Source organism: Fundulus heteroclitus, chromosome 4 (genome assembly GCF_011125445.2).
Source record: "Fundulus heteroclitus isolate FHET01 chromosome 4, MU-UCD_Fhet_4.1, whole genome shotgun sequence".
In the NCBI taxonomy this organism is placed as follows: Eukaryota; Metazoa; Chordata; class Actinopteri; order Cyprinodontiformes; family Fundulidae; genus Fundulus; species Fundulus heteroclitus.
Window position 1 is genome coordinate 10640352 of NC_046364.1, and position 14179 is coordinate 10654530.

A 14179-nucleotide genomic window follows, 5' to 3' on the forward strand; every position below is an offset into this window, starting at 1 on the left:
CCAATTTGAGTTGTCTAATAGCCAAGGGAACAAAAGATTTGGAGTATCTTACTTGTTACTTTGGAGAAATTGAAAACAGTGACCTGAAGGTAAAACCTGACCCAATGTGATCATGATCGTTAATGTTTTGGACATTTTTAACCACCTGATCACCCCAGAGTGAACTCTGGTGTCTTTGCATGACCCAAGTACGTTTACAGCAGTGTTTTACAATGCTGTTTAGAGCACTCACCTCTTTAGCTGAGGAAAAAGACTTTCAATAAATGAGCGATGGTAGAAACGTTTTCCTTATGTTCAGGTTTCTTCTTAACAAATGCATCCTCTGTTGTCACCATTTTGCATTGGACTCAGTCCTGGGATGGAATTTCAGCTCCCGGTCCTTCATGTGTATGAAAGGGTGACACAGTAATGGCTATCAGGCAAATTAATTATGAATTTGCAATTACGTATAAAGGCAAAGATTTGTTGGATAAGTTAATAAGAGTCCTTTCCGACCTTGCTTAGCAGTCTTGCTTATGAAATCATCACCAAAGAGACTATAACCAAACTCCTCTCTTGTATTAAAGCCTTTTTAAATCAGTTTTGAAACTTATTTTCATATTACCCTGTTGTTCCTGTATCAGTTAATTCTTTTGCATGTAAATTTGCCTCTTCCTGGTTGTGATTCTAGAAGAGGCGGTCGAATCGCCAGGTGAAGCGGAAGAAGTACGCCGAAGAGCTGGAAGCCAGGTTGTCGGACGATGATGTCAAAGTCATTGTGAAAGCCAAGAAAGCCAACACTGCTGCATCCAAGGAGCCTTCTGTTCAGCTGTTTGTTGTAAGTTACTTTGCTTTTACGAGTTGAATTGCAGTTAGAGTTGGGTCATAAAACTGTTTCAATTTAATTATATTATTGCAAAGTATTGATAAAAAAATGTATTGAAGTCGTCTCTCTGGGTTTTTCACTGAAGAAGTAACATTGCTAAACCAGGGTTGGCGCTAAGGCCAGTTCCTTACTGCTTCTATAGAAACACAGTGATAAATTTGCTTTTTCTACACAAAGCCAAATCCTTGACCATCATTTGTGTCACTAAAAATATTATTTTCAGCTAAATGCTTCATTTTTAATGGATGACAGCACAGAGACACAATTTATCAACACAATTAGCTTTCAGCTCAGAAGCCCTGCAAATGTATACGTTGTTTTAAACAGGCAGTGTTTGTGATTTTTATTAGTTTTTGGTGTTTTTTTTTTTTTTTTTTACAATGTTGACGACATTTATCATTTCTGACCAGCTCATTAAATCAGATCTGCGCGCACCTTTTCATGCAAGATTTAGAAACACCACCTGACAATAGTGGGACTCGGAAGGGTTTATGAACAGAGTAGCAAACACTTACAGATGGAGCTGAAAATAGCGATCGCAGTGCGCTGACCCACATTCAGAACGTGGTTGACTAAACCAATGGCGGGAGGCTGAGACTGTGAGCTTTCTTATTTTAGAGCTAATTAAACTGATTCTTAAGGGTGAAGTTCAGTGTTTTTTTTTTTGTCTTATATTTGGCAGATTAAAAGCGAGACTAATTTTGCAAAAGACCAGTTTTATTTGTTGTCTAAATAAGCCCGCCACAAGCACAGCTGAGTGCAACTGCTTTGGTAAGGAAAGAAATCTCTCCGTCAGCAGTGAGTGGCGCAGGTACGCTTGCTATACATTCGCTCTGTCCATAATGCAACACAGACAACAGAGGAAAACAATATAGAGTGCACACCGTTTTCATTTCTTGTACAAAATTTGTCAAGAATTCAGTTTTGTGAGCAAGTTTTTCATGAAAGCCACTAGTGAAAACCGCAGCAGCTTCGAAATATAGCACCTGTTCGACTGCATGCAGGGGAAGGGACTAACTCCAGCTGCTGGTGCTGCATTATATCATGATGACTGTCTAAATGCTTTGCTCTAATTATACCTGAGAGGGGGGGGCTTAATTAGAATTACTTTGAGTCTCTTCAGTATTTCAGTAGCCCTGCAACAAAAATAGACGTGGGTGTTGGACAGAAATGAAGGAATTCTGGGGCTTATGTAATCATGTGTGACAGGAATACAGTTAGAACTTAAAATGCATATAAATGCTGCAGAAAATGATATTAGTGTAGCATTCAGTTCCCTACGTTTGCTTTTTTTACCCCCATTGGTGACCTTATTACTTATTATTACTTACATTAATTTAATGTTATGTAGGTAGAGATAGATGTAAAACATTTTCCTGAGATTGCACAAGTCTGATTGGATGGAATCATTTCCTTTTCAAAGGAAAAACAGAAATTGTCTCTGATGTTTCTCATAAATCTCGCTTGATGTTGTACATTGTGGGAAAGTTTGACCCAAGTCTCTGGTGCCTAAACATGGCGTCGTTTTCTGTTATCTGTTCTGGAGACTCTTAATTTAACGTCTTTCATGTCCCTCAGGAGAATCCTACAGAGGAGGATGCTGCTGTTGTTGACAAAATCATGTCTTCTCGTATCGTGAAGAAGGAGGTAATTATACATCACTTTATTCCCATTAGTCATTAAAATTTAACTCTCATAATTATTTATCAGGCTAATCTCTATTTTTCTGTAGCATTTATTGGAAACTTCTGCGTCTTTTCAACTCTTCTAGGTGTCTCCGGGGGTGATGGTTGAAGTGGAAGAGTTTTTTGTAAAATACAAAAACTAGTAAGTAAAATTTTCTGCGGCTGACTTTTAGTTGACCATGTGAGATTCTTTTTGAGCCCAAAAACATGCTGCACCCTAAGATTATCTCAGTAAAAGCTGGTTCACATGGCAGGTTTTTAAACTAGTCGGCCGATTTTCAAAGCCTGAAAAACATCTTAGATAAAAGATTTCGTAAAGTGTGTGAAGTCCGGTCAGACGGCAAGCTCAACACACACCTCACAAACAGATTTCACCATCCAGACATCAGACAAGATCAAACACGAGTTCAGAGTAAATAATCATGGACAACCAGGAAGAATAATAAAAATCGGTCTAAAAATCCTGCCGTGTGGACCAGCCTTCAATGATATGTTTATTGCCGCGATTTATTGTTCCTTGCAATTCTGTTTCTCTGCCTTCCTGCTAACATCTTAAACTAGTAACACTGAAATTAGAAACTGTTTAGGGCTTTATGAAAATGTGATTGCACGAAATATGAAAGAATGAATAATATATTTTACACCAGTGAAATTATAAATTTAACACGTACAAACATTGTTTAATATATGATTGTATTCAGAATAATGTACATTACTAATATAATTATAAGAACTTCCAGGGTTACTATTACTAAGGTATTGGGAAAAAATATACAATTTAATTGAATGAAATATTTTCTAGGTCTGGATAATAAAGGGTAGCACAACAGTATGGATAAATGTTCTTATTTCCAGACATTATTGAAGAGAGATGACCTCTTTGTCGAAAAGATCCATCTATTCGTCCATGTTTAATGAGAAAATGGTCAAAATACAGAAACCGGTGTAAGATAAAACATTAATTAAAAGTTGATTGATCTCTCTGGATCCTAATGAATGCAGTTTTATTGCCTCATTTTTATTCCATTCCCTACTTTAAACTAAGAGGAGACATAAAATGGCTGCAGAAGTCAAAGTTGCGGAACGATTTTGGCCCCGTCAGCTTTCAGCACCAGAAACGGTCTTAAATGAATAGCTGAGTACCTTTCTGTGGTCTGAAATTGGGTCATCTAACTCAAGTGGACTTTACCTCATTAATCTATTAATTCCCCCTCTCTCAAGCTCAGCTGAAGGGGGAAATCTCAGCACAAATGGCTGCTTGGGCCAAAAGGTCACTCTAAAACAGGAAGCACTGTGGGTTTCAGTTGTTTGATGTCTTGCTGCTTTCTCACTTCAGAACTGAAACCCCGTTGGATACAAAAGGAAACACTCTTTTACAGGCAGTTACTAAGCGATTCTTGACTGAAAATTGGAATCTTGTACAGCTCTAAAATAGCTATGCGTGATTTCGTTTGCATAAATGTAAAAAGCACCTTAGGCAGAACCATGAAATCTTAGTTTCTTCTGAGACGAACTCGGCAGTTCACCACTGAGCCTCAGCTGCTGGAGCTGATCAGCCAATCAGAAGGAGGATCACATCAGAGCTGTCATCTTATGCAGCAAATGGAAAACAAAGTCTGTATTTTAAGCTCTTAAAAAAAAAGTCAAGTCTTTTCTTTTGCACATAATTAGTCATGTCATAGGCATTTTTCACATTTTAATTTTTCTAAATAATCCATTGAATAAAAGCACAGGTTTATATACAATGTTTAAGACGTTTATCAAAATGTTGATTTGCCAACTAATGGAGGGTTTTAACTCACTGAATTTCCTCAATTAGAAAAAAAGTAATTAATTAGAAGGACTTGGCAGCTCTTATTAGTAGGCGATCTAACAACAATCAGCAAAGTAATTTATTCTTCATCTTTAGAAGATTCAGAGACACCACTTTAGAAACAATGATTTATTTTGACTGCATCTTGAAATCAGGCGAAGACATTTTAAAACGACCTGGAAAAAAGTAACTAAAATAGACAAAAGGTAAATTGGAGGAAACATATCTGCACTACACGTATAAACAATCAAGCAATAGATGTCTTCAGGATAGCTTCCACGATTTCCGTGTGTTACTTTTTGTTTTCTCCCCAAAGCCTAGGACAGCCTCCGAAACTGTTATAAAACCCACTTTCTCCTTACAGCCCAAATTTAAATAATAATTAAAAAAAAAAAACGGTGCAAGGAGAACCGTCATATGAGCAAAGATCATATTATTTTCCTTTCAGCTAAATAATAAAAAAATTATTAACTTGCACTGATTGGTTTTTAATTTAGAAATAACTGAAACAAGTCGAAGCATGGGGCCAGTGAGTAAATACAATTCCCCCCCTCTGCTGACGAGGACTGGGCGTAAAAGCGGACTTTCACGGTGGTCTCCCTGTGTGTGTGTGTTATTCAGCTCCTACCTTCACTGTGAATGGGCCACAGAGCAGCAGCTGGAAAAGGACAAGAGGATTCAGCAGAAGATCAAACGCTTCAAGATGAAACAAGCACAGAGGGCGCTCTTCTTGACAGACGTAAGCGTGCGCCTGCGAACGGGCTCTCCCCTCTGTTTGCACGCCGCTGTAGCTTTCCTCTTAATATTTCTAACCAGACGGTCGTTCTTTTGACGACGTCGCATCATTTAGGACAATGGTGTTTAGTATGCATGTGTCGGTGGGGTGTGCGTGGATATAAAACACTCTCTGTCTGGTTTGTGTGGGATGGCACATCTGTGTGCATTTGTTCGAATGTATTCAGTTACTGAGCCGACGCAGGAGAGTTGGTTTCTCCGCTTCCAGATGGCACGTGGGAACTCGAATTTGTTCTCTTGTTTAGCATCTGGCTCTTTCTCTTTTCATATCTGCCGTTCCTCTTAGATGGATGAGGAGCCTTTCAACCCTGACTACGTCGAAGTCGACAGAGTGCTGGAGGTATCTTATTGCGAGGACAAAGACACAGGCGAGGTAAAGCAAATCTCTTTTCTGTTGAGCACATTTCCGAGTGGGATTCACGTTTCTAGCTTTTTTGTTCCTGAACATGTTTTATCCCTCACCACTTTTGTTGGTTTTCTTTTTTTTTCCCTTTTAATATGTTCTACACTGTAATGATATCTTTGAAATCGTCGAAATGCCCAAGGCCACCCTAATGGGCCGCCTCGCAGCCTTTGAAAATGTTACAAAAGCAAAGCTTAGCCTCGCTCCAGTCGTTTCTAGCGATTGTCCTCTGTCTGCTGCAGGAAGTGGTGTACTACCTGGTGAAGTGGTGCTCTCTGCCTTACGAGGACAGCACGTGGGAGCTGAAGGACGACGTCGATCAGAGCAAGATTGAAGAGTTTGAGCGGCTGCAGGCAGTCAAGCCAGACTCACGCAGAGCGGTAAGCCTAAGGAGCGCTTCACGTCGCCCTGCTGATTTCTTTTCTTGTCGGTGTTGAGAGACGACAGTTCTGATCTTCTCCCCCGTTTTAAACACATGAAAAGACTTTTTTTTTTCATCTTTCGTGCTTTCAACAACCAACAAGCACCGCCAAGCCTTTTAAAACCAGGCTATATTGAGATGAACAAGTTAAAGTGGTCTTTCACCTACTAGACATGTATAGAAATTCAAAATCTAATATGTTTTTTTACTGTTACCCTGGTGGTTTCAAAAGATTTTTCCTCTGGTGTATTTTTTTTTTTTTTTTTTTTTTGGACTTTCCATTACTTCTAGCTAAGCTTGCATGATTTTCCTTCAGAACAATCTTTGCTCAAACGTACAGAAATAATATATTTTCATGAAATTGATCAACATAATTACAAATCCAGGTTTTGATGAGGAGGTGTGATCAGATATTGAAAATGCTTTGTCAATTTGAAATGATTCAGAAAACCTCATGTTTTGATCCAAAATCTAAATGTTAACCCTCGTTGTCGGTTAGGAGCGGCCTCCAGCCAACCTTTGGAAGAAGAGGGAGCAGTCGAGGCAATACAGGAATGGCAACACTCTCAGGGACTACCAGCTGGAAGGGGTCAACTGGCTCCTTTTCAACTGGTACAACAGGTCAGTTTTATTCCATGTGAATGAGTGTTTATATGCAGCGTTGGTTAACTGTTTGTGTACCCAAGACACTACACACAATACAAATCTCTGCTTTATATATATATATATATATATATATATATATATATATATATATATATATATATATATATATATATATATATATATATATATATATATATAATTATTTTTATTTATTTATTTTTTATTTTGAAAGACAGATTTCCATCCCCATTCAGTAATCATGGCTTTACCCATTTAAGATTGTATATGAGGATATAAACATAAAGTCCAAGTGATTTTATCCATGTTGCCCTTCTGGTATTTTTACAGAATTTCACTAACTTAGTTATAAACGACAACAAAAATGAACAGAATCAAACAATAATGGGAATTGCACCACCTCAAGTAATGATAACCACAAAGACATAAGACGGCAAGAGACATATTTCACAAGAACAATCAAGTGAAGTCGGATCTAATTGGTTTTACATACTCAGTCCAGATCTTATAAAATGTTTCTATTTCAATTTGGAGGGAAAAAGAGATCCTTTCCATAACATAAATCTGGTAAACAATTTAAATCCATTCGTTGATAGTGGGTGGATCTGGTTTCAGCCATTTCCTTTGTGATGGCCTTCTTACTGGCTGCCAGTAGTGTAGCCAGCAGTTTTTTGTTTTTAGTGGTCCATGTGTCCAATTGTAAGTTGTAAGTTGCTTACATTGAATATATTTTCAATATGTTTGTGGAACTCTTCCCAATATGGTTTTATTACCTGACAGTCCCAAAACACGTGGAAGTGGTCGGCTCCTTTAAACCCGCAGAGTCTCCAGCAGGCATCCCCGTTGTTTTGATATCGTCTCTGAATGGGTGTAACAAAAAAAATCGTACTATTTTTTTTTCCAGCAGAACTCCCGCCATGTGTTTGATCTGGTCGAGAACCACTGCAATTGACATATATTCTCCCAGCCTTCTTGTGAGATTAGAATCTTTATTCCTTGCAAATCTCTTCTTAATAAAAAAAAAAAAAAAAAAAAACATTTCACAATTGATATATTAAAGCTAGCCAAGAGAAACATTTGCCAAGTTAGGATATATTCTGCTTGAGATCGTTCGTCTCAAGAACAAATCTGTCCGTTTTGAGATCGCAGAACATGAATAATGAATAATGGGCTTTCCTGCTTATGCCTCCTGGTACTCGCATGCAGGGTTCCTGTTTAGACTGATAGGGGGTCAGGAGGAGAGTCAGGTTTTGCTGTCGATGTCCACACAGCAGCAGGAAGCGGGTTGCGTTTCCTCACCCACGGCCACTAAAGCAACGCTGTGCATCTGGAGTGAAGTGTCTGCGCTCGCATTAACCCGGGGAATTGCTTTAGTTGTGTGAGCATGCAGCAGTTTTGCGTATGCCTACGCAGAGAGATTCATCAAAACTCGAGGGCTGCTTAAGAGGCCGGTGGGAATATCTGCACGTTGCAATTAGCATCAAGACATAATACCCCCACCCACTGGACAGCTGAATAAATGGGCTTCAGGAGCACAACACACGGCAGAGAGATTATGTTGCATTCCAAATGTTTTTTTTTTTACTATGATTACTGCTGATGATGTTGTTTTCTCCCTCGTTGTTTGTAGTTTATTGTTTGTGTCTTGGGAATAGTTTTCTCTTCCTACATAGTCTCATGATAAATGCAGAACACTTTCTTGCGGTGATACAGCGACACGGGAGTCCCTCACGCAGCCCAGCCTGCGCACATATAACAACCACATTGCCACTCTTTACCCCGCTAACCTTCTTTTCCCTGACACCCAATCAGGCGCAACTGCATCTTGGCTGACGAGATGGGCCTGGGAAAGACCATCCAGTCCATCACGTTCCTGGAAGAGATTCATCGCATTGGCATCAAAGGGCCCTTTCTCATCATCGCCCCCCTTTCTACTATCGCAAACTGGGAGCGAGAGTTTCACACGTGGACGCGCCTCAACGTCATCGTTTACCACGGGAGCATGATCAGCAGGCAGATGCTGCAGCAGTACGAGATGTACTTCAGGGATGCGCAGGTAAAGTCTGGGCACTCCCACGTCTCGGAGACGAGGTTCATTTGATTTAATGTCAATTCAATTCAATTTATATAGAGCCAATGCATGAAACATGTCATCTCAAGGCACTTTCCAAAGTCAAATTCAATCATATTATACAGATTGGGTCAGATTATGCAGATTGGTCAAAAATGTCCTATATAAGGGAACCAGTTAATTGCATCAAAGTCCCGACAAGCAGCATTTAATGTGTAGATTTTACCCCACTAACCTTTTGTCTGTGCTACCTGTTAGGTGTTTTCTCAGTGTGTGGAAGTTGCAGCTCTCCTGTAGCGTCACAGGCCATAAAAAACACCCTTTATGTGGAAAGACTAGAGGTCATTCAGCTTATCTTGCTTATCTGGCACTAAATAAAAAAGATTCAGGAGCTCTTTCCTAGATTGTGATACATCTAATCTACCTTTGAAGGCAGATGAACAAAAGACAGCACTGTTCTGCCGAATTCTGAAGTCAAAAGCAGTGATTCACTTCGATTAAATTAATCAAAATGTTCTTTAGAAAACAGCAGCCCTGTCAGCAACACAAAATTTTTGTGAGCAATGTAATTATATGAATCAGAATACCAGGTCTGCCTACAGTGAGTCACATCGAAAATGCTTGGAAAGACGTGATTACCATATTTAGCACAAAGCTACATACACTTCACATTTTCTGTCACTAATGCAGGACCTTGGTTATGTATAATTTGTCAAATAAAAACTTGACTCCATGACTGGAGAAAAATGTTCTGCAGGCTAAATGTTTCTCCACTCCTGTTGGGGGGGGGGGGGGGGATAATTTGTAGGAAAGGTGAGCATTTGTGTGACTTTTACTGTGGGCTAGATAAGCTGCATTAACTAATATTAATGTTAATGAAAAAATAACTTGTCTATGATAAAACAATCTGAATGATCTTGTTTACACATAAAGAAAAATTAATTATTGTATACTTCTCAGGGTTAAACATTTTAAAAGCAATTAAACAGAATTACTCTTCGTTTAATGTGGGTAATAAACCTCTAAACTCTAAACTAATTGCTAACAAAATTAGGTGTTCAATTTATTTTTAAATGAGATTGTTTCTATTCACTGATAATTAATGGAACAAAGAAATACAAACGTGACTAATAAACAAAGGAGAAAAAAAATCCTAATTATTCTAGAAACTGCTACTAAAATGGGCCATTTTCTGACCCTGGAATGAACAGGGAAAAAACTGTTATCTAAATTGATTAAAATAAAAATTAAAAACAACATTTTATCAGTCTCTCACAAGGTCAAAGAAAGGGTTTTATGGCCTTCTAGGTTGTAATAACTGACTTTAATTTAAGAAGGGGGCCTTCGGTCCGCCAAAGTTATCTTCAAGAAAGGCGGCGTAATGCAAGATGTAAGCAAACAGACACATAATGCAGGGGGTTATCAAAAGATTCAGGCCTTTATGTCCTGGTTGGAGAAGTTTTTGTTATGGTCTCCAAAGTTCATTGCTTCTTAGGGAGGAGTTGTCATGAGGGACTAATCAACCAATCAGAAGCAGACTTTGGGTAACATGAGAACTATACAGCCAATAAAATGGGGAATAAAAAAAATTATATATATATATATATATATATATATATATATATATATATATATATATATATATATATATATATATATATATATATATATATATTGCTTAAATGTCAGAGGGTAATCTAAAAAATTGCATAAATCTATCACTACCCTCGCCTCAAGTATTTCATGACCGACTGTTTTTTCCAATTCAGCCATTTCAAATATGTACAGGTTAGATAAAAGACGTTTTAGACATCTTTTAGTCAGGGCATCGATATTCGTGGTTGAGACCAATTAAGCACAGTTTTTAAAAAGCTTTAAAAATGTCTCAATTCGAAAACTAGATTCATCAACTTTAATTATCTCAACACATCCCACCCCTAAACCTAACCATAGGAATCTAGCATGGTCAAATGCTTTTCATATTTTAGACATTCGCAGCCACTAACACCGGAAAAAGGTTGTTTTCACTAAATCTGTGCTTTCACAAGGAAATTTAGAAGTGAGCTGGAGAAAAAGTGGCTAAAATGGGTTAAAGGTCACACCCCAGCATGGCACACTCATCACATTGTCAGTAATATAAAATACAAGGTCTGTGTGCCAACCTTCAAAGGCTCTTTAGAGATTAGACTAAAACTATCAAGTATTAGGCATAAGTAATTGCTTTTGTAAAACCAAATCTTTTCCTCTTGTGTTTGGGGGAGATCATTTTAATGAGGAAAGGCTTTGCAAACGCAAGATGGCATAAAACAAGGAGCAGAGAGGGGCGCTCGTGCTTCAATAAGTGGGCCAAAAGGTAGTTAGTGAGCCTTGGACGGAGGCTGTCTGTGGTTGGCAGGGCATGTGATATTTTGCATCAGGCAGTTAGGAGCTCTTAGTGTTCAGACGAACCGTAACAGGAATTAAGGTGAGGGAGAGGAGAAGAGCGCGGAGCCGCCACCCGGCTGTCTCCAAGGCAGCCTGTGATGTCATAGCACTCTCCAAGGGGAGCTCACTGTCATTGCTGTTCATGCATATCTGAACGAGCGGCTCCTCCACAGTCGTCTGCCGGCTGGCTGCCTGTTTGGATGGAGGAGGAGGGGTGTGGGGGGGGACTAAAGGATAACAGAGTATCTCTGGAGGGCTGTTGTCAAGGCAATGGATACAAATGGAGAGGCGTGGCAATGCAAAGCAAAGCCTTCCCATGCAGGCAACAATTAAACAGCAGTAAGACTCAACAAGCAGGCGTCAGTGTATTGGCTCTACTAGTGATGATTTCATCAGCAAAGAAAAGCATGGTTTTTGAAATTGCTTCAATTAAGCTCAGTTCAGTTCATTTATATAGCAAAGTGTCAAGACACAAAAAGTCAATTCAGTCCTATCATACAGCCAGATTCCAAGTCAATCATACGCTATCACAATCAGTGTCAATCAGTATATCAATATATCAATCACATATTGATCCTAGAGAACTTTTCTCTTTATCTACTTAAAGTGTGAGATGCACCAATCTGGCTTTTCCTGGGTCAATATAATTAACTTTTTCTGTAAGGTATGACGTCTCTGTGTCCCCTGTGTAAAGACACAGTGTCCCTCAGTGTCTTTAGGGTTACACAGTAACCCCTTTAGCGTTACTGTATAACCCTAAAGATGGCTACACAGTAGAGAGGGAAAAACATGTTAAATGTCCTTTGCTGCATTTAATAATTGGGGATGAAATAAAACAAAATTGCCTGTATTTTTAAGATAAAATTGGCCAATACTGATGTCCGATCGACAAATCTCTGCTTAAATTCACAAGTTTCAGACATAAGACGTCTGTTTCTCTCACGTCTTTTAAGGGTCGGGTGATACGAGGGGCCTACAAGTTCCAAGCTGTTATCACCACGTTTGAGATGATCCTGGGAGGCTGTCCTGAGCTCAACGCCATCGAGTGGCGATGCGTGATCATTGACGAGGCCCACCGTCTAAAGAACAAGAACTGCAAGCTGCTGGAGGGCTTCAAACTCATGAACCTGGTGCGGAAATGCTCAGCTTGAATAGCCCATTCAGAAAGGACGAAAAAAAAATTTGTGGATTTGGTTTTAACTTTTGGTTTTACTTTCCTCCTCTTTTAAGGAGCACAAAGTCCTGCTGACGGGTACTCCTCTGCAAAACACAGTGGAGGAGCTGTTTAGTCTCCTCCACTTCCTGGAGCCAGCACGCTTCCCCTCGGAGAACAACTTCATGCAGGAGTTTGGTGACCTCAAGACAGAGGAGCAGGTGAGCTCACCGATGCCATATTTTAATTTTTTTTCCTGTGTTCCAATAAATATACCAGTAAATCTCTTAGTGAGTGACATGCTCAAACTATCAGGTTTTCTCTGACGGCGTCTTATTATAAAGCCACATAAACTTATTTGTAACAGCTGGAACTCAGCATGAGGCTAAATCTGAAAGCCACAGAAAACGTTTAGCCTAATTCTTGGAGGCTCAAGTTACATAGTTCTACTACATAACCTTTACACAAGGCCTTGTATAATATATAATATATATAATAATATATTAAACGGTGTGTATGATGCATATTATTTACATGCAGCTGTTTCGTGCACATGTGGCCTCTGAATGCGACGCCCTGCGTCTGACCCGTTTGGCCCACAGGTGCAGAAACTTCAGGGCATCCTGAAGCCCATGATGCTGCGTCGTTTGAAAGAAGACGTGGAGAAGAAGCTGGCGCCCAAAGAGGAAACCATCATTGAGGTTGAGCTCACCAACATCCAGAAGAAATACTACCGCGCCATCCTTGAGAAGAACTTCTCCTTCTTGGCTAAAGGAGCCGGCCAGTCAAATATGCCCAACCTGGTCAATACTATGATGGAATTAAGAAAGTGTTGCAACCACCCCTACCTCATCAAAGGTAAGTCGGTACTAAGATTGTCTAAGCTTCCTTTGAAAAGTGTTAAAACTCCTATATTCTCAATGTTTTTATTGTTTTTTTAACAAATATAAAGTAGTAGATAACTGTGAAGGTGAAGGAAAAGGACACATGGATGTTTCCATAACTAAAACTGTGTATTGACCTACACCTTTCCTCCGTAGCTCCGGCTTTATGTTTTGAGCGGTCAGTCTGCTGGAAGCTGCCACAGTCTCAAGCCTTTAGCAGCCATTAATAGGTTTTCCTTCAGGATTATTTACCTGCATCCATCTTCACATTTACTCTGATCAGCCTACCTGTTGCCATTAAATAGTAGCATCCCCACAGCGTAATGCGACCACTGTTATGTTCAGGGTAATCAACTGTAGTAGTGTTTTGCTGAGGCCAAAAAGTTCAGCTACGGTCTCATTTGACCAGAGCACCGTCTTCCACATATTTGCCATTTTGACTGCATGGCTTGTGGTAAATTTCAAGTGGGATTTCTTATGGCTTTCTTTTAACAGTGTTTCACTGTATAATACTCTTCCACTGATTCCCCCTCCTTGACTGTAGCTCTCTGCAGCTCCTCCAGAGTTACAATGGGCCTCATGGCTTCTTCTCTGGTTAAAGCGTCCTTTTGTGGCCATTTTTGGTGGATATTCGTGTCTTGGCAGGTTTGCAGTTGTCATACCGTTTCTTTTTCTTTCTTTTTTTTTGAATGATGAAAGCTTGGGTTATGGTTTGATAACCTAACCCTGCTGTCTCCCTGACCTGTCTGCTGTGCTCCTCGGCCTTCATGCAGCTGTTTGTTCACTAATTTTCCCTCACAAACCCTCCGAGGCCAGAAAAAGGAACAACTACACTTACACTGAGCTCAAATTACACAAAGCTGGGCTGACGTCTAAAGGCAGTAACACTGAATTTAATGTGAGAATAAAGGGAGCTAATGAATACATATACCTGACTAACTTCGGATTTGTATTTGAAAAAACTGAATGTGTTATTTTCTTTTTACGATTATGCATTTTTATTTGTTGGTCTTTCACACAAAGTCCCAATAAAATTCAAAA

At 39.4% G+C, this 14179-nt stretch overlaps 1 protein-coding gene across 9 annotated transcripts in view; it reads left to right on the top strand.

Annotated features, from left to right (window-relative positions):
- chd9 (chromodomain helicase DNA binding protein 9) overlaps positions 1-14179 on the top strand; it is a 108541-nt gene that overhangs the window by 70150 nt on the left and 24212 nt on the right. For 8 of the 9 annotated variants that reach the window (XM_036136038.1, XM_036136039.1, XM_036136041.1 and 5 more), the window contains 11 exons: positions 671-817; positions 2444-2512; positions 2637-2692; positions 4985-5102; positions 5445-5531; positions 5804-5941; positions 6482-6603; positions 8419-8662; positions 12055-12231; positions 12332-12475; positions 12857-13112. In XM_036136038.1, the coding sequence (XP_035991931.1) occupies positions 671-817; positions 2444-2512; positions 2637-2692; positions 4985-5102; positions 5445-5531; positions 5804-5941; positions 6482-6603; positions 8419-8662; positions 12055-12231; positions 12332-12475; positions 12857-13112 (1558 nt within the window). The remainder of the gene's footprint in view (positions 1-670; positions 818-2443; positions 2513-2636; positions 2693-4984; positions 5103-5444; positions 5532-5803; positions 5942-6481; positions 6604-8418; positions 8663-12054; positions 12232-12331; positions 12476-12856; positions 13113-14179) is intronic. The other variant, XM_036136040.1, reaches the window with a different exon arrangement.